Source organism: Perca flavescens, chromosome 12, assembly GCF_004354835.1.
Source record: "Perca flavescens isolate YP-PL-M2 chromosome 12, PFLA_1.0, whole genome shotgun sequence".
In the NCBI taxonomy this organism is placed as follows: Eukaryota; Metazoa; Chordata; class Actinopteri; order Perciformes; family Percidae; genus Perca; species Perca flavescens.
Window position 1 is genome coordinate 29,825,363 of NC_041342.1, and position 22,706 is coordinate 29,848,068.

The 22,706-nt window shown below is 43.3% G+C and overlaps 1 protein-coding gene across 1 annotated transcript in view; it reads right to left on the reverse strand.

Annotated features, from left to right (window-relative positions):
* Positions 1-22,706, reverse strand: part of LOC114566015 (cadherin-18) — a 94,658-nt gene that overhangs the window by 53,537 nt on the left and 18,415 nt on the right. Inside the window, exons 3-4 of the mRNA XM_028594356.1 lie at positions 13,868-14,162; positions 9,706-9,825 (exon numbers count right to left, since the gene is read on the reverse strand). Coding sequence (XP_028450157.1) covers positions 9,706-9,825; positions 13,868-14,162 — 415 coding nt within the window. The remainder of the gene's footprint in view (positions 1-9,705; positions 9,826-13,867; positions 14,163-22,706) is intronic.

The following is a 22,706-nucleotide window of genomic DNA, read 5'->3' on the forward strand; positions in this document are numbered from 1 at the left end:
AAAGGCAGCGACATATCTCGATAGACACACAGATTTTTGTGTTAGTTGAAAGAAAATATCAGAAGAAAATTACAGTTTAAAAAGATACTGTCATTCCTTTTTAGTGGTGCTGAATTCAATGTGAAATTTATTCAATAAAATAATGTTGGAAAATATTTACTTTCGTTTGTTTTAAATTCAACAAGCAATTTGACGTATTTTAGCAGAATACTGAAAGCAGCAGAACTGAGTACACTTTAATATCTGTTTATTTATCGCAAGAAATATCATTATTGCGATATTCAACAACCATATCGCATATTTTCCTCATATGGCGCACCCCTACTATAAAGTATTGAATTTGGTACCCTGCCCCAGGTGCACTAATGCTACCCAGATAAGACCAGAAAAGCACACATGTGACTATACAGCATACAACATTAACAATCACCCTGTTGTATTCAAGTGTCCCAGTAAGCCATGACAGCTTGCCAGCATTCACAATACCAGGACCCAGAAACTGAGCAGCAAAATGGAATTCAGTCATAATTTCTTTTTAATATTTACACCTGTACTATTCCTACTGTCACGTGTCAAAATGTCTTCTGTCAAAAAAAGGCGTATTATTTTTTTGCCAAGTGATCATACTCATCATATTCGAGGTTGACTTGTCAAGTTACCCTAGGCCAGAGATCTTCAACAGGGGGTCTAGGGGGAACCTAGGGGGTCCTCAGAGTCATTGCAGGGGGGCCTCCAAATTATTGTCAATTTTTGAGTCTTTTAAAAAAGATTTAAATGCCTTAACATAACCAACATATTATTAGCAAATATAAATTCCCCCTGATGATAGGCTTACTGGCCTATAGGTAAGGTAGTCACTAAGATATCAGCCCACAGATACAGTTAATCCTAGATTCACTGTGCCACATGTGTAACATTAAAATATGATTTATAAAATCATGCTAACAATTAATATTTTAATAGTTTGTGCAAAAAGGGTATGTAAGAAGGCTTTAGGTTGCCCTAACAGTTACTGTAGGCCCAGTTTAATATGCAACTTAATTTGATACAATATGTAGTAGGGGGTCCCTCCTACATCTCACTTTCAGTTAAGTGGTCCTTGGCTTAAAAAACGTTGAAGACCCCTGCCCTAGGAATACTTAGCATACCTAATCAAGTCAGGTAAGAGTTAGTTTCGCATTGCCAGACCTTCCTCCACAGCGCCGCGGAGGAGGGTCTGGCTAGTCCACACAGCATTCCGGGATGGGAGAGAAACGTGCTCTGGTTTATTGGCATTTCTTTAAACCAATCACAATCGTCTTGGGCTGTGATAAGCTAAAAGCAGTTAACCATTGATAGTCATCATGAATCAAATGGAGGTCAGAATGCCAACACAAAGAAAACAGAAGGTGAGGGACATCCGGTGGAATTTCCGGCGGCAACGGAGCAATCCCAGAAATGAAACGCTGTTGCTGTGACATTGGTACAGCACCAAATTTCTTCCGAAAATTCCACAAACTGCAGATTGCATTCTGAGAGTGAAGGAGTTATATTATTTATCGTAATATATTATGCCAGAAGCATCAATTGGAAACACAATAAGTGCTGCTTAAATATAAATGAAATTAGGCAAAACTTAAAAATAAATGGAATCACTTTAAAGCTGTCTCATTGTAAAGCTTTCTTTGAATACAGGACACACACACACACACAACTTAAAAATAAATGGATTCACTTTAAGGCTGTCTCATTGTAAAGCTGTCTTTGTATACAGGAAACACACACAAACACTGACACACCGACACACCAACACAAACCGACACACACACACACACACACACACACACACACACACACACACACACACACACACACACACACACACACACACACACACAGTGTAGCTTGTGTACTGAAACCTTGTTCCTTTCTCTAGCTAATTCCATTCACATTGAGCGGAATATGCTTTGAAAAGCACTCTTTCTGAAGACACTTTGATATTCTCTGTATACTGACTCGACAAGGCCTTTTTTATTCTCTCGTGTCTTTAATGGACACATTGTCATCTCTGGAAAAGCTTTTGTGTGGGACAGACAGACAGAGACGGAGGGGGTTGTTTCATACAGAGCCTCTTTTCTAAATTCTTTCTGCTCCGAAATTGTCAAGTTCTCCGCTGCGTTGCAAATCATTTGGACAAAGTGACACTCAAAGGCCATTATTTATAACAGTAGGAAAATATATCAATCCATCCATCCATCCATCCATCCATCCATCCATCTTCGTCCGCTTATCCGGTGTCGGGTCGCGGGGGGAGCAGCTCCAGCAGGGGACCCCAAACTTCCCTTTCCCGAGCAACATTAACCAGCTCCGACTGGGGATCCGGCGTTCCCAGGCCAGGTTGGAGATATAATCCCTCCACCTAGTCCTGGGTCTTCCCGAGGCCTCCTCCCAGCTGGGCGTGCCTGGAACACCTCCCTAGGGAGGCGCCCAGGGGCATCCTTACCAGATGCCCGAACCACCTCAACTGGCTCCTTTCGACGCAAAGGAGCAGCGGCTCTACTCCGAGCTCCTCACGGATGAGTGAGCTTCTCACCCTATCTCTAAGGGAGACGCCAGCCACCCTCCTGAGGAAACCCATTTCAGCCGCTTGTACCCTGGATCTCGTTCTTTCGGTCATGACCCAGCCTTCATGACCATAGGTGAGGGTAGGAACGAAAACTGACCGGTAGATCGAGAGCTTTGCCTTCTGGCTAAGCTCTCTTTTCGTCCACAACGGTGCGATAGATTGAATGCAATACCGCACCCGCTGCGCCCGATTCTCCGACCAATCTCCCGCTCCATTGTCCCCTCACTCGCGAACACAACCCCAAGATACTTGAACTCCTTCACTTGGGGTAAGGACTCATTCCCTACCTGGAGAAGGCATTCCATCGGTTTCCTGCTGAGAACCATGGCCTCAGATTTAGAGGTGCTGATCCTCATCCCAACCGCTTCACACTCGGGTTGCGAACCGATCCAGTGAGTGCTGAAGGTCGCAGGCCGATGATGCCATCAGGACCACATCATCTGCAAAGAGCAGCGATGAGATCCCCAGCCCACCAAACTGCAACCCCTCCCCACCCCGACTACGCCTCGATATCCTGTCCATAAATACTACAAACAGGATTGGTGACAAAGCGCAGCCCTGGCGGAGGCCAACCCTCACCTGAAAAGAGTCCGACTTACTACCGAGAACCCGGACACAGCTCTCGCTTTGGTTGTACAGAGATTGGATGGCCCTGAGAAGAGACCCCCTCACCCCATACTCCCGCAGCACCTCCCACAGTATCTCCCGGGGACCCGGTCATACGCCTTCTCCAAATCCACAAAACACATGTAGACCGGTTGGGCATACTCCCAGGCTCCCTCCAGGATCCTTGCGAGAGTGAAGAGCTGGTCCGTTGTTCCACGACCAGGGACGGAATCCGCATTGTTCCTCCTCAACCCGAGGTTCGACTATTGGCCGAACCCTCCTTTCCAGCACCTTGGAGTAGACTTTACCAGGGAGGCTGAGAAGTGTGATACCCCTATAATTGGCACACACCCTCTGGTCCCCTTTTAAAAAAGGGGAACCACCACCCCAGTCTGCCACTCCTTTGGCACCGTCCCAGACTTCCACGCAATGTTGAAAAGGCGTGTCAACCAGGACAGCCCCTCCACACCCAGAGCCTTGAGCATTTCTGGACGGATCTCATCAATCCCCGGGCTTTGCCACTGTGTAGTTGCTTGACTACATCAGTGACTTCCGCCTGGGAAATCGACGACAATCCCCCATTATCCTCCAGCTCTGCCTCTAACATAGAGGGGCGATTAGTCGGATTCAGGAGTTCTGCAAAGTGCTCCTTCCACCGCCCTATTACCTCCTCAGTTGAGGTCAACAGTGTCCCATCCTTACTGTACACAGCTTGGATGGTCCCCCTTCCCCCTCCTGAGGTGGCGAACAGTTTTCCAGAAGCACTTTGGTGCCGACCGAAAGTCCTTCTCCATGTCTTCTCCAAACTTCTCCCACACCCGCTGCTTTGCCTCTTTCACGGCAGAGGCTGCAGCCCCGGCCCTTCGGTACCCTGCAACTGCCTCCGAGTCCTCCGGGATAACATATCCCGGAAAGACTCCTTCTTCAGTCGGACGGCTTCCCTGACCACCGTTGTCCACCACGGTGTTCGTGGGTTACCGCCCCTTGAGGCACCTAAGACCCTAAGACCACAGCTCCTCGCTGCAGCTTCAGCAATGGAAACTTTGAACATTGTCCACTCGGGTTCAATGCCCCAGCCTCCACAGGGATGCACGAAAAGCTCCGCCCGGAGGTGTGAGTTGAAAGTCTGTTGGACAGGGGCCTCCTCCAGACGTTCCCAATTTACCCGCACTACACGTTTGGGCTTACCAGGTCTGTCCAGAGTCTTCCCCACCCTCTGACCCAACTCACCACCAGATGGTGATCGGTTGACAGCTCTGCCCCTCTCTTCACCCGAGTGTCCAAAACATACGGCCTCAGATCAGATGAAACGATTATGAAATCGATCATTGACCTTGGCCTAGGGTGCTCTGGTACCAGGTACACTTATGAGCATCCCTATGTTCGAACATGGTGTTCGTTATAGACAATCCATGACTAGCACAGAAGTCCAACAACAAACAACCACTCTGGTTTAGATCAGGGGAGGCCGTTCCTCCCAATCACGCCTCCAGGTGTCTCCATCATTGCCCACGTGTGCGTTGAAGTCCCCCAGCAGAACAATGGAGTCCCCCACTGGAGCCCCATGCAGGACTCCAGTCAAGGTCTCCAAGAAGGCCGAATACTCCGAACTCCTGTTTGGTGCATATGCACAAACAACAGTCAGAGTTTTCCCCCCCACAACCCGCAGGCGTAGGGAGGCGACCCTCTCGTCCACTGGGGTAAACTCCAACACAGCGGCGCTCAGCCGGGGACTTGTGAGTATCCCCACACCCGCCCGGCGCCTCACACCCTGGGCAACTCCGGAGAAGAAAAGAGTCCAACCCCTATCCAGGAGTATGGTTCCAGAACCAAGACTGTGCGTAGAGGTAAGCCCCACCAGATCTAACCGGTAGCGCTCCACCTCCCGCACCAGTTCCGGCTCCTTCCCCCACAGAGAGGTGACGTTCCACGTCCCCAGAGCCAGCGTCTGCTGCCCGGGTCTGGTCCGTCGAGGCCCCTGACCTTCACTGCCACCCATGTGGCATCGCACCCGACCCCAACGGTTCCTCCCACAGGTGGTGGGCCCATGGGATGGAGAGGGAGTTGCCACGTAGCTTGTTCGGGCTGTGCCCGGCCGGGCTCCGTGGCAAACCCGGCCACCAGGCGCTCGCCGACGAGCCCACCGTCTGGGCCTGGCTCCAGACGGGGGCCCCGGGCTTCCTCCGGGCAGGGTCACTCCATCTCTGCTTAGCTTTTTCATTGGGGTTTTTGAACCATTCTTTGTCTGGCCCCCTCAAAATATATCAATTTCATCTTTAATCATAGATGTGTAATGCTTCCTTATCCTTACATGTCCCCACTGTGTGTGGATTGAAAACTGCAGTGTGTCAAACTGTGAAACTGTACAGCATATCATTCAATTTGAGGAGAGTAGAAGTGAAAAGCAGTCCCCTGATAAGGCAGAGCAGTAAGTATGACACGTGCAAATCCAGTTTCCTATGGAAGGAGCAGGAATAAAATAATTCTGAAATATACTGTAGATTACAAGTTATAGATACACCCTGATCCAGGACTTTGTAAACTACATATCATGGTGCTGGATGGCTATCTCTATATTTCAGTCACTGATCTGCTCATGAATGTATTGTGGGAAGAATGTTAAAAATACAAACTTAACCCTTGTGTTGTCTACAATGAACTTGTTTGCGCTTTTTTTGTCGCTTTTTCTGACGTTTTTGTCGCTTTTTTCAATGCTTTTGTCAATGCTTTTGTCAATGCTTTTGTCAATGCTTTTGTCAATGCTTTTGTCACTTATTTCAACTTTGTTTTAAAATTCATGGTCAACAAACCTTATTTAGATGACATTGTACCTCATTTTTGAGTAAAAAAAAAAAATTAATTATTTTGACTAATAGTTAAGTTCAGAGGATGTTAAGTGGATCACAGACTGGTATCATGTCAAAGTTAAGTCAGGTCTTGAAACCATTTTAAAAAAAACTTCAAATGCTATACAATTGAATAAAAAACCCAAATTTCAGTTAGTAAGTAATCATGAATTATACCTGCGAAGAATGTTGTATGGCAGGGGTGGCGAACCTGTGGCTCTTGAGACATATGCCGTATGCTTTTTTTTTTTTACTTTTTGAAACATTTCAGATAAGTAAAAAAAAAAAAAAGCATTTGAATGCATCTGCCAATACATTTGACAATTATTTTAAAATAAAAAATAATGCAGCAGAGTGTTTTTATGGACAGATTCTGCAACCTGAGGAAAAACAGCTTCCTGATTAACCCTTTTACTGCTGAATCAGATTGTGTGAAAGCCCCTCTAGAGACAAATGAGTGAAAGAGTCGCTTCGAGTGGCCACAACTGAGTACAACCAGACCTAAAAAGGAGTGTGGATAACAAAGACTGTCAGGTTTCACACGGAGTCAATCTAAGAACGAAAAAAAAACTATGAAAACTGCTATGTGTTATGAATGTCATTAGATCTGGAAGTCACTGTTGCTGTTGTAATGTGGACCTGCATGTGTTGTGTGGCTTTTTGCTATGGTGCGTGTTTTTTTGTGGCTCTTTATGCTGAACTGGTTGGCCACTCCTGTTGTATGGGTTCCATACAACAAACATCCATGTATCTGTTATTTTTGGGCAATTTGGTTCAAAGAAACCCATATTTCTGATATAAAAACATTTTAAAACAGGTCAAAGGTGTCCATTGCTGCAAGTCGTGGCTGGAATATTTGAGTTTTTATTAACTGGGGAACAGAGGAAATTAGAAAAAAAGGCCTGGTTCTCTGTGCCACTGAAATGAAATAAAGGCTCCGGCCGGGCCAGTATTTGAGAAGTAACACACTGATGAGCAGCACTCCAGTCGGTGAGCAAGAAAGCAGTCCGCACCATCTTTAATTACCTCCGCTAAGGAGGTTACAGTATGATTTTGGTTGAGTTGGTTTGTTTGTCAGCAGGATTGTGATAAAACTGTCACAATTTCTGTAAAACTTTGTGGAAGGGCAACGCATTCTCATAAACGGGTCCATATGATATCGTACGAAAATGTATGCACACCAAAACGTATGATATCATACAAAACTAGGAGACCGCCGGCTGGCCTCACTGTTCCACTTCTGGGATTGCACCAGTGCCGCAGGAAATTCCACCGGATGCATGTATTTGCGCTGATGTCTGTTTCCTTCCCCTTTCTTTGTGTTGGAATTCTAACCTCCGGTTGATTTCTGAGGACTATGGTTAACTGCTCCTTAGATCTCTGCAGGGTAAATCCAGACAGCTAGCTCAGACTATCTGTCCAATCAGAGTTTTCTCTCACACAACTATTTTACAGCGGCTCCTTGCAGAGCTTAGCGTCGCCCATGACAATTGTGATTGGTTTAAAGAAATGCCAATAAACCAGAGCACGTTTTTTCTCCCATCCCGGAACGCTGTATGGACTAGACAGACCCTCCTCCGGTCCGCAGCGTGTGCATGTTCTGGCAAAGCGAGACTACGAGCTCCATGACGAGTGGTAGTTGCTAGTTAGTGGATGTGTTTAGCTGCTACAGAGCTCTGCTTCGCCGGCTACGGTACTCCGCATGGTGCTCCGTCGTATCAGTGGTAGTTGGTGGTGCAATTAACCCGAGAATAGGTGACTTTGAGCTGGTTACAGAGCACCGCGAGCTGCCGGTCATTGTCGGTCCTTTCATAAGACATTACGTTTAAGTTTAGGCAACTAAAAGTGAATGTGAAAAAGATATGTAACACAATAAAGGAAAGGGAAAAAGAGCAAAAATCATAATATGAGCACTTTAAAAAATAACATCAGCAGTGGTTCCTGATAATTATCGAGCTATACAAAAGGACCCTTCAGTGCACCTGCTCTTTCACCAAAAATAATGGCGCAGGTGGAGGATGTCGTTTGAACGACCACTTAAAGACCTGGCTGCACTGCTGAAAGCAGTTCACAGGAACTCACCGGCTGCATCATCAAACACTATCTCAAAGGTTCATTACAGCGGTCCTAAAACAGTTAATGGACTCCGACAACAAAGTAAAAACCACAGTGCCGTCCTTGGCTTTTGGCATCATTAGCTTGATTACAGAACTCCAAGTGCAAGGTGATCCAGCTACCTCTGTTTAAACTTTTCTCGGGCAGCAGCAGGGGCGATTCCAGGATTTTTGTTAGTGGGGTGGCAAAGGGGAGGATCAATAATGAGTAGGCGGGGGTGGGGTGGGGGCAAGGTTGGGTAACGAACCCTGTAATTTTACCGGTACCGACCGAATCACGTCGGTATTACAGAGTATTGGTTCTTGTAACATCAAATGTTGCCAAAATTCAGTAATTTGCTTGTTTGTTTGCCAACTTTGACATCTCCTCGCATGCTGCTTGGAGAGCTCACAGGCCGGCCAGACGTTAATATCATTCCCCGTTGTTATTATTGTTAGCTGCCGCTTATTCTGGATGTGAATTAGCCTGTGAGGCATTCAGGTTTATTCAGAAATAACCTCTCTCAGCTAAAGGCTGGAGGTAGGATGAGACATGACAACGTCCCGTCTGATATTTACTGGGTTTGTTTGTGATATCACCGCTGCTAACGCTGCTAACGCTGGGCAAGTCAGTTAGCTCCCGTTAGCTAGCTGCTGCCCCTGGATGCAGCCAGGCGGCCAGTGTGGCTCCCTGTTAGCCCAGCAGAGCCGCGGAGAGGACCAGACTGAGCCCCGGGAGTCAGTGAGGCTGTGGCGGGGGGGCACACTCCTCAGTCAGCCCATTTGTTTCAGCGAGCAAAATGGCTGAATTTATTGTGCCAACCTTGAAAGTAATAGCGAGCTGACATATTATTAACAGCAAGCTAACTGTTCTGTTAAACTGAAAAGTTGTAAGTTTTTTTAACTGTAATAAAATATTGTAGTTGTTACAACCAGGCGTTACAGTTTCAGTAAGAGTAAGGTACTGAAAAAAGTACCGTTGAATAGCGAGACCGAACACCAGGCACCGGTACCGGTAACGATATTGGTTACATATATATATATTGGGGGACATTTTGTCAGAGTAGGCTACAGCATAAAAAATCTGCTTAGAAATATAGAAAATATTGCATAGGATAGAACAACACAATGTAATTCTGCTAAATAAAACATCACATACATTATTAATTTCACTTGTTTTCATCTTAAAGAAATTGTATATCCGAATACAATATACATTTTCTATAGGCTCAGTCTGCCACTTAAAAACCAAAAAAAAAAAAAAAAAAAAATATTCCAGAGCTGGTTCCATGATATCAGAATTTTGGATAATAAGGAAACTTATTATATATACATTAATTGGTCATGTGAAAAGAGCTGGGAAAATTGGCAGAACATGCAGCCAAGTGACAGAACTCTGATCTAATGGAAATCACAATTGTCAGATTGACAACACTCTTGGGGGGGGTGGCGCACTAGGGGGGGATAATCATATGCCACCCTGTGCCCCCCTTCGAGCCCCGCCCCTGGGCAGTGGGTAAAATATGTTTAAAGTGAAGCCAGAAGCAGTCTGTACCTGTCTTGGGGTCCACAGAGAAGTAGGGCTGTCCCTCCAGGATTCTGTAAACTATCTTGGCGCTGTTTCCGTACGTCGTATCATCTGCATCTGAGGCGGTCACTTGCAAAACTGACGTTCCTGCAGAGGGAAGGGAACCAATAATTGATCGGATGGTCGAATAGTTGAAAGAACTGACCACCACAAAGACATAAAGAGAGGAAGTGTTCGTGAAAGCTGACCAGTTCTAAATGGACACATTTTTTATACTTTTATAAACATAATTGATTTGAGAGAAAGTTCATTCTGTACCTTGGAACTTGTGGAAAAAGCTAGTAAGTCCACCTTGAGTTAAGATTATTTTGTCGAAAAACAAGTATATTGTTTGTGCTTAATCTTAGCCTCTATTGTCGTTCCTTGACACGGCATTATAGCTTTCATTAAATCAACAGCATTAAACAGGGCTCTGGTCCTAACCTCTACTCTGTAGCTCTTGCTACACACATTCGATCACAAGCAAGCCCAAACACTAAACGTAATGTTACTGTCACTGCATGTGCGCTAGCCTCTAATTAGAATCTGCAATGGAAACCAAGCCACAACAGTATGAAAATATCTTGTTTCTATGTAAATGTGACACTCTAAATGTCTACTACGGGCTGCAGTAAAACACAGTGTGTGTTGTCAGCAGTGCTCGTGTAAAGAGCCACAGCCCATTAGCCTGGCCATGTAGCAGCCGACAGGAAAAGCCAAAGCTTTTATCCATCTCATTCATCTTCCTATACCTGCGGTGCGTTTGTTCTCATGGCAAAGGCAGCGCCAAATGTTCAGGTAATGTTCAAATAACATCCCTGGAGTGTTTTAAACCCTCCCAAACTAAAGCATTATCTTTGTAAATAACCAACAATTTAATTATCGTGTTTTTTTTTTTTTTTTTTGTGGAACATAATCATGAGATACCCCATATCTGTACTAACACTATACTACTGTAAGCATTCACACACACACACACACACACACACACACACACACACACACACACACACACACACACACACACACACACACACACACACACACACACACGTGCATATATAGACAACTAATGGACGGAACATTTGTTTCGCAATGCTCATACATGATCCTTTGAGCAGAACTAGGTCTATGTATTAGGGATCGACCAATACTGGCTTTCCAAGGCAGATATTGATATTGATTATTAGTAGTTTATGGAACTGATAGCCGATATTTGGAACCGATATTCATTTACAGTGAAAATGAATATCGTTAAGCCAAAATTAAGATTTTGGAATGTTACATAATCCAACGCAAAACTTTTTTTTAAATGCTTTAAGCAATTATTTAATAAATTACAATCTTTCAACATACTGCAATATTTGGTATCAATCCGATACCAAAAAAGAGAGTCAGATCGTGTTGTGAGAACATTAAGTCAGACTCAGTGGTGTGTGGAACCGAAGCAGAGGGACAGACACAGAGCTTTAGTGAAGCCAAAGTATTGCACTTTTCAATTAATTAACTTTATTGGTTATCGGTCAAATAAAACACCGATACAGATAATCTGCAAACTGCCAAAAACCCTAACCCGATAATCGGTCTATCCCTAGTTAGATCCTTCACTCTTACTTCCAAGTGTACTTTATATTATAAAAGCGCCCTGTCAGTAATAAAATGTTACATATTACAGTACATTATTGTATTTTTATTACTGATGCCTTACAGCCAAGGTCGGTAACAATTTCCAATGTACACTTTTTTTAAGTATTGTTTGAAATGGACTTTACGCCCCTACAGCAATAAATAAGTCATGGGCTCTGAAAAGATCTGTCATCTGTAGCTGCTGCAATCCTGTAAAAACGCCCACCAATCACTGCCTCGTGGTCCGTTTGGAAAGAACCAATTAAATGCCTTCCCCTAACCTACAAATGAATCCCTGCCCTAACCCCCAGGTACCTACAGTTGAAATTAATCGTTGCATCGCGATGCGGTCGTGGACGATTCTGCATCGATGCACTGACCGACCATAACCGATTTTTGCCTGCTGATGTTTCTTGTTGATTGACCGAGCAGATGCAATATAAATGGGAGTTCATATATGTCAGACTGCTTGAATTTTTTTTTATGAAAACCATGTGTACCAATATCTAATCAATTTGAGGAGGTGGCATATCGTGATGCATCATGATATTGAATTGTAAAGAATCGTTGACAGGATTGAATTGAATCTTGAGTTTAGATTCACACCCCTAGTACCTATCAGACCTCCTCCAATCCTCCGCCCCGTCCCAGAACCTCTGGTCCTTCGGGGGACGGAGCCTTCAGTGTGGCAGCCCCCACCCTCTGGAACTCTCTCCCGCCTGATATCCATAATGCTTCAGCTATGGACATCTTCAATAGAAATTCGTGAAAACCCACCTGTTCACCACGGCCTACAGACTCAGCTAAATCCGGTTTTCCCCGACAACATAAAGTAATCCCTTAAAAAGGACAGTGGTGTGCGATACTGCAATATTTGGTATAGATCCGATACCAAGTAAATACAGGGCCAAAATTGTCGATACAGATACGATACCGATACTTTTTAATAATTAAGGATGATGAATTTTCATGAACTTTAGCTTAAGTGTTTTTGTGATTTTACATTTGGATTATTAATAAATTAAAACCAAGGACAGAATTTTCATATGCTTGTATAAATTCTTTCAGCCTTTTAACAAATTATACAGCTTGTCGTGGTTTCATTTTTGGCCTGAAAATACAGCCACACGGCGCTTCTCTTCCTTTCTGCCATTCTTCTCTGATTTTGTTCAACTTTTTTTTTTTTTTTTTTTTTGTTGTTGAATTCAACAACCCTATTTCTTCTTTCGGATATATTGGGATTGAACAGGCAAGAGAAGGTAATTTAGATATATTACTTTCTGATTGCATCCACTGGTTAACTGAGGGTGGCAGTAGCTCACTGTACGGAGCGTGGACTGGTAGCTGGAGAGGTGCCAGTTCACCTCCTGGGCACTGCCAAGGTGCTCTTGAGCAAGGCACCGAACCCCCAACTGCTCGGGGCGCTCCTCCAAGAAGCAGCCCCTTCACTCTGATGTCTCTCCATTGGTGTATTTAGCATGTATAGATCTTGAGAATGTTTGTAATTCAGGCATGTGTTCAGTGTGTTTGCAACTGTACTAACTAATTTAGAATTTCCCCTCGCGGGATAAATACAGGCATTCTTCTTCTTCTTCTTAAAACCTTGTCACCCAGTGTGGATTAAATATTGACCATGATTTAATTTAATTTATGTTTATTATAATGCACCACACAATATGAGATTATTTATTGGCTATTTAGTCAAAGTTGTTGATGATGTTCATTTAGAATGGATGGTTTAACCTTTGCTATATATCTCTTCGAATTCTTTCAATATAAATGTATTTTTAAACATTTCAATATTGTATATGAAATTGAAATCTTTGCACATAGTGTTAAACATAGGCTGTGGTAATATAGATTGGTTTTTTTTACCCCAATGATGCTTCATGATTACCTAATTAACATCATACAGTATGTGTAACTAGTTTATTGTTACACATACTTATATACTACCTGTGGTTGTGTCTTTCTTTAAAACGGTTGACTTGAAGAAGGCCTGAGGGCCGAAACGTCGTCAGAATAAATAGAACTAACATATGATGCCAGAGGGTGCAACACTTTTTTTCTTATTTTCAATCCCTTAAAAAGCACCATAAAAATCCAAATTGTTGTAATTAGTTGAGTCAATTCCTGGGATTTGATACTGTGCGTGCCGACTCATTATCATGGCTTACAAGAACACTTAACTGGGCCACTGTTAATTATGGATCCAGCCTGCACAACAATTTAGGTTTACGATATATTTTGGCTATACAGGAAACTGTTTTCAAACTATAATTAGGCGACATTCAAAGCAGAATTTGGCAGATTTACCGACTTTGGGACTCAGAAAAGCTAATACAGTCAATATATTTGACTTTTTCTCTTAAATAAAATCATGTCAATAAACAATACATGTCTGGCCCTTAATGTGATTCTCATTTAAAATTCAAAAGAGTTTGACCCCCCTGAGTTACACCGTCTGACATAACACTGTCTGTTATCAGAAAAAAAAAAAAAGCATGTAAGACTCCTGGCTTACCAACATCAGATATCTCAGGCACAGATGCTAAAAACGGTCCATCAGGGAATGTTGGAGCATTGTCATTAACATCCTGGACCTTGATGATGAACTCTGACTCTGCCTCGAGGGAGCGGTTGGTCTGCCGGTCGATGGCCCTTGCATGTAGGACGTACTGGGACTTCCTCTCACGGTCCAGGCTCTTGGCTGCGTGGATGTCACCCGTTGTTTCGTCAATGAGGAAAATGGACCCGGCTCCCTCGCCGGACAGGATGTAGCTCACAGAACCATCGCCCTTGTCAGAGTTGGAGTGGAGCTGGAGATGTAAGAGGGAGAAAATGAGTGAGGGAGGGAGCAGTAAAGTGTCCGACAAGTACGTGATTCAGAGTAATAGCCGAGTGTCAGGATGAGTGGTCAGCTAATGGAGAGGAGCAGGCTCAGAGAGAGGCGCAGCTATCCAATCAGAGAAGGAGACGTTGAAGTTACTAAGATGATGAGAGAGAGAATGATAAGTACCAGCGAAAGTAAAAGTGATACACCCTGATAAAGAGTATTTTAGTGTCATTGTAAGGTGTAAGTCAGACTATGTGTGGCTAGCTGTGTGTGCTGTAGACTTCATTCAATGAAATGCTACCAGGTTAATAGCATAAACGTTGAGTCTTATCTCAAGATTATCCTTGACTGTAGTCTCGCATTGCCAGACCTTCCTCGACAGCGCTGCTGAGGAGGGTCTGGCTAGTGCACACAGCATTCCGGGATGGGAGAAACACGTGCTCTGGTTTATTGGCATTTCTTTAAACCAATCACAATTGTTACAGGCGGTGTTAAGCATCAGACGGAGCAACGGTGCCAATGCAAAATAGCCTCGGGAAGGAACTTGTTTTGATGGAACTTGTATATGTTGTGGCGTGCAACAGAAAACTCAGATTCGACACATAGTCTGTAGCTAGCTGTCTGGATTTGCTGCAGAGATCTGAAGAGCATACATTTTATACATACATATATACATACGTATAAAAATATCTAAATTAATATCGATATCGCAATGTTCATAATCGATTTGGCAATATTGTGCAACCCTACTATATGTACGTATGGTTCAGAACAATGCAGAACCACATCATCAATCAGGCTTTACACCTCTCTCCAACCAACTTCTAGCTTAATCCAAAAGCACTCAGCGTCTGGTTGTGTGGATTTGTTATTTGATTGTTGAATATTATTCAGGCCACGGGGAACAAGGTGAATCTGCTTCAAATCTGAAGCCTCCTCACACCCTGCTTCCCAAAAAAACGTTGTTTGAGGGAACAAAGAGTCAAAGGAGGCAACTCTAGACACAGTCGGCGCCATAAAATGAAACCGAAACAGACAACACAACGCGACGAGCTGCGGGGAGCGAAAGAGGCACTGCCAGCGTGAGCTCCAACAAAGCCGCAGTGTAAAGACAAAGGAAATCCAACTCCCTGGCATAAAATAAAACACTTAAAACAACAAACGGAGGAGACAGGAGAAGACAACGCAAAGAGGGGAGGAGGATAAAAATACAACAGCACGGTTGTGTGTTACTAAGCAGCAGCTGGTGAGGAAGGAGCATCGACTGACATTTTGAGGCTAAAGTATTTCCCCCTTGTGCATCTCTCTCCAGCTAGAAGAACAAAGGCTGGTGAGGGTGTGAAATATGAATCAAAAAGCATGTGGGTGGGCAGGAAGCAACGGTTATTAATTTAAACAGGTTAATTCCCTTCTGGTGGGATTTAAAAAGGACATGCTACACTAAGCTCCGTCACTAATCATGAGAGCACAGACACGATGAGGTGGTTTCACTCCGATTCGATATACTTTATCCAGTTTGTATGACATCAGTGCATTGTTCTGTCAACGAGTGTGAAGAGGCTTTTCTGTGTGGAGTCCCAGGTTGTGTGGGTTTTCTCATGTCTTTGTCTATGTCAGTGCGGTCCTCAGAACTGGACTTGGTCCCCGGGCATTGGCCTCAGGGGCGGCGCGACGTGGTGGCTTCTTGGGCTCCAAACCCCTGAATGTTTTCTCAAATACCCCGAATCTTTTAGGGTTACAAAGAAATTACCTTCAACTTTGTATTACTACCCCCCCCCCCAGTTTCTCTCACTGGAGCGGAAAATCAATGGAGCAAACGTTCTGGGAACGCTACTAAAAATAGGAATACAAGATTAGTAATGGTGTTGACTTGAAAAAAGCCTGACTTGGAAAAAAAAGGAACATTGGGGAACGCCTGGGTTGCTCACCTGGTAGAGTGTGCGACCCCGTGTACAGAGGCTCAGTCCTCGCTGCAGCGGCCCGTGGGTTTTCGGGTTTGGACCTGCGGCCCTTTGCCGCCTGTCGTTCCCCCTCTCTCTCCCCTTTCATGTCCAAGCTGTCCCATCAAATAAAAAGTCTTCGTTCTACGAAAACCCACCAAAAAATATCGCAATTTGGCATCGTGGATGTCTTGACATGCTGCTGACCCAATTTGAGCAGGATCTGTTCAGAAAGTCCCATACCTGTAAAGGGCCTAAAATGATGTCATATCCTATGACATCATTGTTCGAGCTATCGAAAATTCAATCGCAATTTAAGGTGGGGAGATTATACCAAACAAAAAAGAAAAAAAGTTTCGTGCTCGGGCCCTAAAAAAAATGAAAAATATAAGATCAGAAATTACGTTTGCCTCTCTTTAGGTGGAAGGAGTGAAAATGTGTCATCCTCTACATTTGCTGTGTTCTCGTTCCAGAATGATGAAGACAGCTGGAGAACAATTAAATACAAAACAGGATGCAACGATGCATTTCTGTTACGCCGTACTGAGTACCTAAGCAGTAAGTAAAATAAGTGTGCTAAAGATGAAACATATTGCATAAAAGGTTCCAACAGCAATTTGGGGTGCTATTGGACCGATTCGATTGGAGCAAGTGGGAAACAGAAGCCGAATAAAAGAAAATAGACAGGATAGTGTCTGTCAAATGTCAGAAAATTTCTTGGTGGGGCTACAATGGGGCTATTGCTATATCTTGTGGAGCTGTAGCCCCGTCTAACCTCACGTATGAGGTTTAAAAAATGTTGTGAAGATCCATTTTTATTGGCTCAGAAAGAATACCAATGCAAAACTCCAGAAATCCTTCCTTTCCTGCGTGACATGCAAATTGATGTTCATGCCACTGCTAATAAGATACAACAGTAAGCAAGTAAAAATGGCAGATCAGAACATATTTTTTAAGGTCTTATCGTGGACAAGTATCAGTGTAGCTCCGTCTGTTCATCATAACCACATTCCAAATCCTATCAGAAACATGCTGCTGCATTTCTGAGGAGGCAAAGAGAAGGAGAGAGACAGAGAGAGGGAGAGAGGGAGAGAGAGAGAAATAGTCCCAGATGTGAGGGTATGTATTTCTGTGAATATGAAGAGCTAAATGAAGGAATACATTAAACAGATATCAGCCTTCAACAGCTTGTCAGACGGAGAGCCTCAGACTGATGATGCCATGTTTGGCTACGGCGCCACGCTTACCAAGAAACCTGAGCACAAACAGGATCCCGCCTGAAAACACACACACACACACACACACACACACACACACACACACACACACACACACACACACACACACACACACACACACTTGCCTGGCAAAACATCAAGCACACATACACAGACAGGCTCACACACACAAACTTGCCTGGCAAAACATCAAGCACACACAAACAGACAGGCGTGCACACACACACACACACACACACACACACACACACACACACACACACACACACACACAAACACACACACACACACACACACAACACACACACACACACACACACACACACACACACACACACACACACACACACACACACATGCTCTCTTTCATACTGATCTCTCCAACACACACAGACTGACAGTCTCTCCCATACAGTATGCAGAGTACGTGAACAGGGTGCAGATGCAGGGCTGGAGAGCAGGGCCGTACGCAGGTTTTAAAAAAATGCAGAGGTCCAAAAAATTGCGATTGCTTGGGGGGGGGGGGGCACTGCACCACTCAGTTAAAATATGTGAATAGGACTTCCAAACCTTTATGACTTTAAAGTTCACAACAACAACAACTCTGTCTGACAGTATCTCATATTGTATTTCTACGGAGCCCTATGTGGAATTATTATTTTTCTTGTGCGCACAGGGTACTTTCTGGTGCGTACGAGAAACCAATCTAAGGCTAGCAAAATTATGCTAACGAAGTACTGCTAACGTTATGTGGTTAATATTTCACATTCACAGCACGATATCGGTTAACAGTTGCCTTATCATCTTTAAAGTGATGGTTCGGAGTAATTTCACCCTAGGGTCCTTTGCACCATGACCTCAAGCCAAACACACCCCCAGAAGCTTTTTTCAGCTGGGTCGAACATTGGGAGAGTTAGCGTAGCAGCGTTATCAGCTGAATAGCTTAGCGCAGGGGCTAATGGACCCACGTTTGTATCTCGTAAATGACCCCACTAATAATGCCCGAAATGATACCAAACGTCTACTGTAGTACATATAGGTTATGTACTCATAAAACGATGGATTGGAAAGTTTGTAAGTACACCACAAGTTTATGAACACTTGCCTGCTCTCTTCTGCTCTCTGTTGCTTCTGCTGCTGCTGCTACCTGCAGTTAGACGAGTGCTTAGGGCCATCTACAAATTACTACACCGAAAAGAGATACAACAAAAATATTTATTAATTTAATGATTAAATAAGGTAATGTCTCCAAACTTACCTCAGTTATTACTTGTCTCATGCTAGTTATACTACAGTACTTGGTTAAAAAACATTACGCTAACTCTCCCAATGTTAGACCCAGCTGAAAAAAGCTTCTGGGGGGGTGTTTGGCTCGAGGTCATGGTGCAAAGGACCCTAGGGTGAAATTACTCCGAACCATCACTTTAAATTTGTTGATGCCACTATCAGGTACATCCTGATAGTGGATGGTTATTACATCTCAAGTCATGATGAAAGTTCAGGGCAGAAAACAACAACAACCTCTGCCAGTAATATAGCCAAGCACTTTGGTTTTTGCCATTGAATAAAGAGATGAAGATGAATCCACACGTGAAGTGGTTAGATGTAGGCCAGAAGTGTATAGGAAAGACCGGCGGGACCGGCCTGGCAGGGATTGCCGGTGGATTACGTGTATAGAGCAACGACTTATACATTGTCCCATACTAGCACCATAAAATCTCGTACTTTATCTGCTTTTATATTTTTAACTGTTTTAACTGCTCTTTAATTTTTAATTTCTTATACTGCACTGTAACCTTTATTCTTGTATTTTAATCATTTTTATGTAAAGCACTTTGAATTGCCCTGTTGCTGAAATGTGCTATACAAATAAAGCTGCCTTGCCTTGCTTCCTCGGCAGCCATTCTGACTGCTACTCAGATTGGATACCTTCTAGTGAGCTCGGGAAAGTATCTAGTGCGCACGAGAGAAGAAAAAAAAATGTCCCTTTAGGGGCTCTCCGCCTGTATCAGCCTACAATTTTGGGTAGCGAAAAAAACATTCACTCCAACGCTATTTCTGTTGTTTGCTAGCAGACAGAATTGAGGAACCTTCACACAATACAAGTTAATGGAGAGCGAAGAGTTGTTTTCTCCTCCAGTGGGGGCGGGACTTAAATGCGCTCTGTCTCTCTAGGTCTTCCAAATTCCACTTTAATGACTTTGAAAACGAAAACTAAGTCTGACAGTACAGTAACTCATATTGTGTATGAGCCTACACTGTGTAACACAGTTTTAACAGTGCCCTCTTATTGTCCTTATTCTGGGTAGCAAAAAAAAAAAAACATTCACTCGGATGTTATTGAAGGGCTCAGCAAATAGACTGGGAAATAACATGCGGCTGTTATTAACACAATATGAAAGCTGCATCAGTAATGTCTACCTTCAATTCAAGCTGATCACCTAGAAGAGAGATCACAATGTGTACAGTACATCAGTCGCATTTCAAGCAGCTGATTTGTGAAAATGTGTGTTCGTTGTCCTGCAGTTCTAAATGGCACACAGAGTTAAGTCGGTTTATTTATATCTCTGTATAAATGATAAATACTAGTATTCTGGTTGCTGATTGCAGCATTCATATGTAAGGCGCTGTGTTGTTTAAAAAATCATACCGGGCCTGTTGTAATTCCCAGGGCGTTTGAATACAGACGCTTTTTCACAAGGCACCCTTGAAACGCACCAGGCTTCTTCTGTTTTACTGTAAACCCAATCATCATTGCAGCTGTCATACAGTAGCTCGTATTTGCAGAAGACTCATGCAGAAGGCCAAATACATCACACACACAGTCATTAAATCAATCACTAATTGATTGTTAAAGAAAACACCCATACATCAAAACAACAGACCTGCATAATTCAAAAAGTAACAGCCTACAGGGACTGGTGGAGGGGGCGTGAGAAGACTTCATTCGGCTGAGTGAAGGTGGATGATTTAAGCCTAAAAGTGGATCCGGCGATACATTTACTGTATTGCCAGTTCCGTATATACACAGTAAACAGTAGGCTAAGCACAATTTCAGCCTTTAGAGTAGGGCTGCGCAAAAAAAATCGCACACGGTTATTTCTTACTCGATACCATTAATTTACCTCCGTATTTAATTTATTTTTGTGCAGTTCTCGTGAATAACACAGATATATAACATGGACAGAACAGATATCAGTAAGTAGAGACATATCTATCAGCTCTATGATTGATCCGAACTTGCTTGTCGTCTTGCAGACAAAGTATAACTACAAATCGTCATCATTCGTTCTTCCTCGTTGTTATTTTGGCAAATTTTTGATCAATTTTATTGTAATTAAATCCCAGCAAAATCTGTTTATTTTGGGTTCGTACCGCTGTTGTTGTAGTGTGCTTGTAGTCTAGCGGAAAGACTTGACAAAGCATGAATTCAGACATTTTACAAAATTGGCATCATGTTGCTGGTGCCTACAGCTGTGCAAGGCAACAATTTGCCTTGGCAACAATTCGCAAGGCAACAATTTGCTTAATTTTGGTGTGACAGTCTGGCGACAGCTGGCAGTTTGTTGGAATTCAGGTTAGATAGTGGAAGCAGACTAATGGCTTTCGAGAATGCATTACTTAGGTGTGAAAAATAATCACAAACAGGGGGTGGGGGGAAAAATCTATACAGTATAGTGGCAATACTGTATCGATACACAGACGCCAAGTATCGATCTTTTATGATATATGTGTTGGTCAGTCTGTCTGCTTGACAATCCCATTTTGCAGCAATAAAATTGAAGTGAGATGAACAAACAGAGAAATGTATCTTTTTTTTATAATAAAACAGATGTTGACAACATTTTCCTTTGGGGACATCATTTGAAATTGGGAAAAATTTGAAGTTGGAAAAAAGGTAATAAATTGCAATATATCGCAGAATATTGCAATATGTTTAAAATCGCAATAATATCGTATTGCGACAGAAGTATCGTGGTGATATAGTATCGTGAGGCCTCTGGGGATTCCCACCCCTATTTAGCGTCTGTATGGAACGCACCGGGCATCCCAACAATTCCTCGCAAGTCGCAATGTCTCTGAATGCTATATGCAGACATAAATCATGAGGGGCCTAACCCACGGCAAAAAAGCAAACAAAACATCAGACTTTAACATGGAAGAATACGTTTGGTCTCTGCTCCTCCTGATAGTCAATGGTTGCTTTTTTAATGATGACCACAAACAAAACCAAGACTGTTGTGACAACCGTTGCCATGAAGGATTTTACCCTGTAGTCTGTTTTATCCAAAGTCAAGTTTTTCAGACATCCCAATCAAAGATGCATTGTTGTTTTTTCAAGCAATGTGTCCTTAACTGATAACTTTGGCTTTCTGCCAAGCAGTCTTTTATGGCAGGTAAGCTTTATTTTATTTTTTACTGCAGTCTATCATTTGCTCACTGCAGCTGAAAGATGAGGGAGGAAAAAGGAATTATGGGCTAAAAGACATGCCGTTGGGTACACTGAGAAGAGCAGTAAAGGAGTGGGACCAGAGAAAAGCTTCCTCCACAGCGCTGCGGAGGAAGGTCTGGTTAGACCACACAGCATTCCGGGATGGGACAAAAACTTGCTCTGGTTTATTGCAATTTCTTTAAAGCAATCACAATCCTCTTGCCGGACGGAGCCACGGTGCCGCTGCGAAATAGCCTTTGGAAGGAACTTATTTTGGTAGAACATGCGTACGTTCAAAAGTAGTTTTAGTTGTGCAACAGAAAACTCAGATTGGACAGATAGTCTAGCTAGCTGTCTGGATTTACCCTGCAGAGATCTGAGGAGCAGTTAACCATAGTCCTTATGAATCCACCGGAGTTTAAAATGCCAACACAAAGAAAGAGGAAGGTAACGGACATCCGGCCGAAAAGAGGGACATCCGGCGGAATATCCAGCAGCACCGGAGCAACCCCCGGAAGTGGAACTTTGTGGATATAGACTAAAGAAAAGCTAACTGAAAGCTGCAGTGGGCATGATTTTTTTGAACAAGACTACATGTAGACATTCCTAGTGATGGCTGGCGACCAGAGGTAGAATGCGTACAATAATATTGTACTCCGGTTTTATTTACTTTTTAATGGTCAACGTATACACAAGTGAAACACCAGCAACAAGAGCACTTATGTCCGAACCAACAAAACATTCAATTTCTATAGACTGCACTTTGCAGCCTGTGCAGACAAACTGATTATCAGTTATAGTTGAGTTATAGTTAATAATGACACTATAGTGTAGCCTTACTAGGATTAACCAGAAAAGAGACAAAACTCGAGACAATGAAACATGCAAAAAGCAGGATTAGGCTAATTTTAATAGCC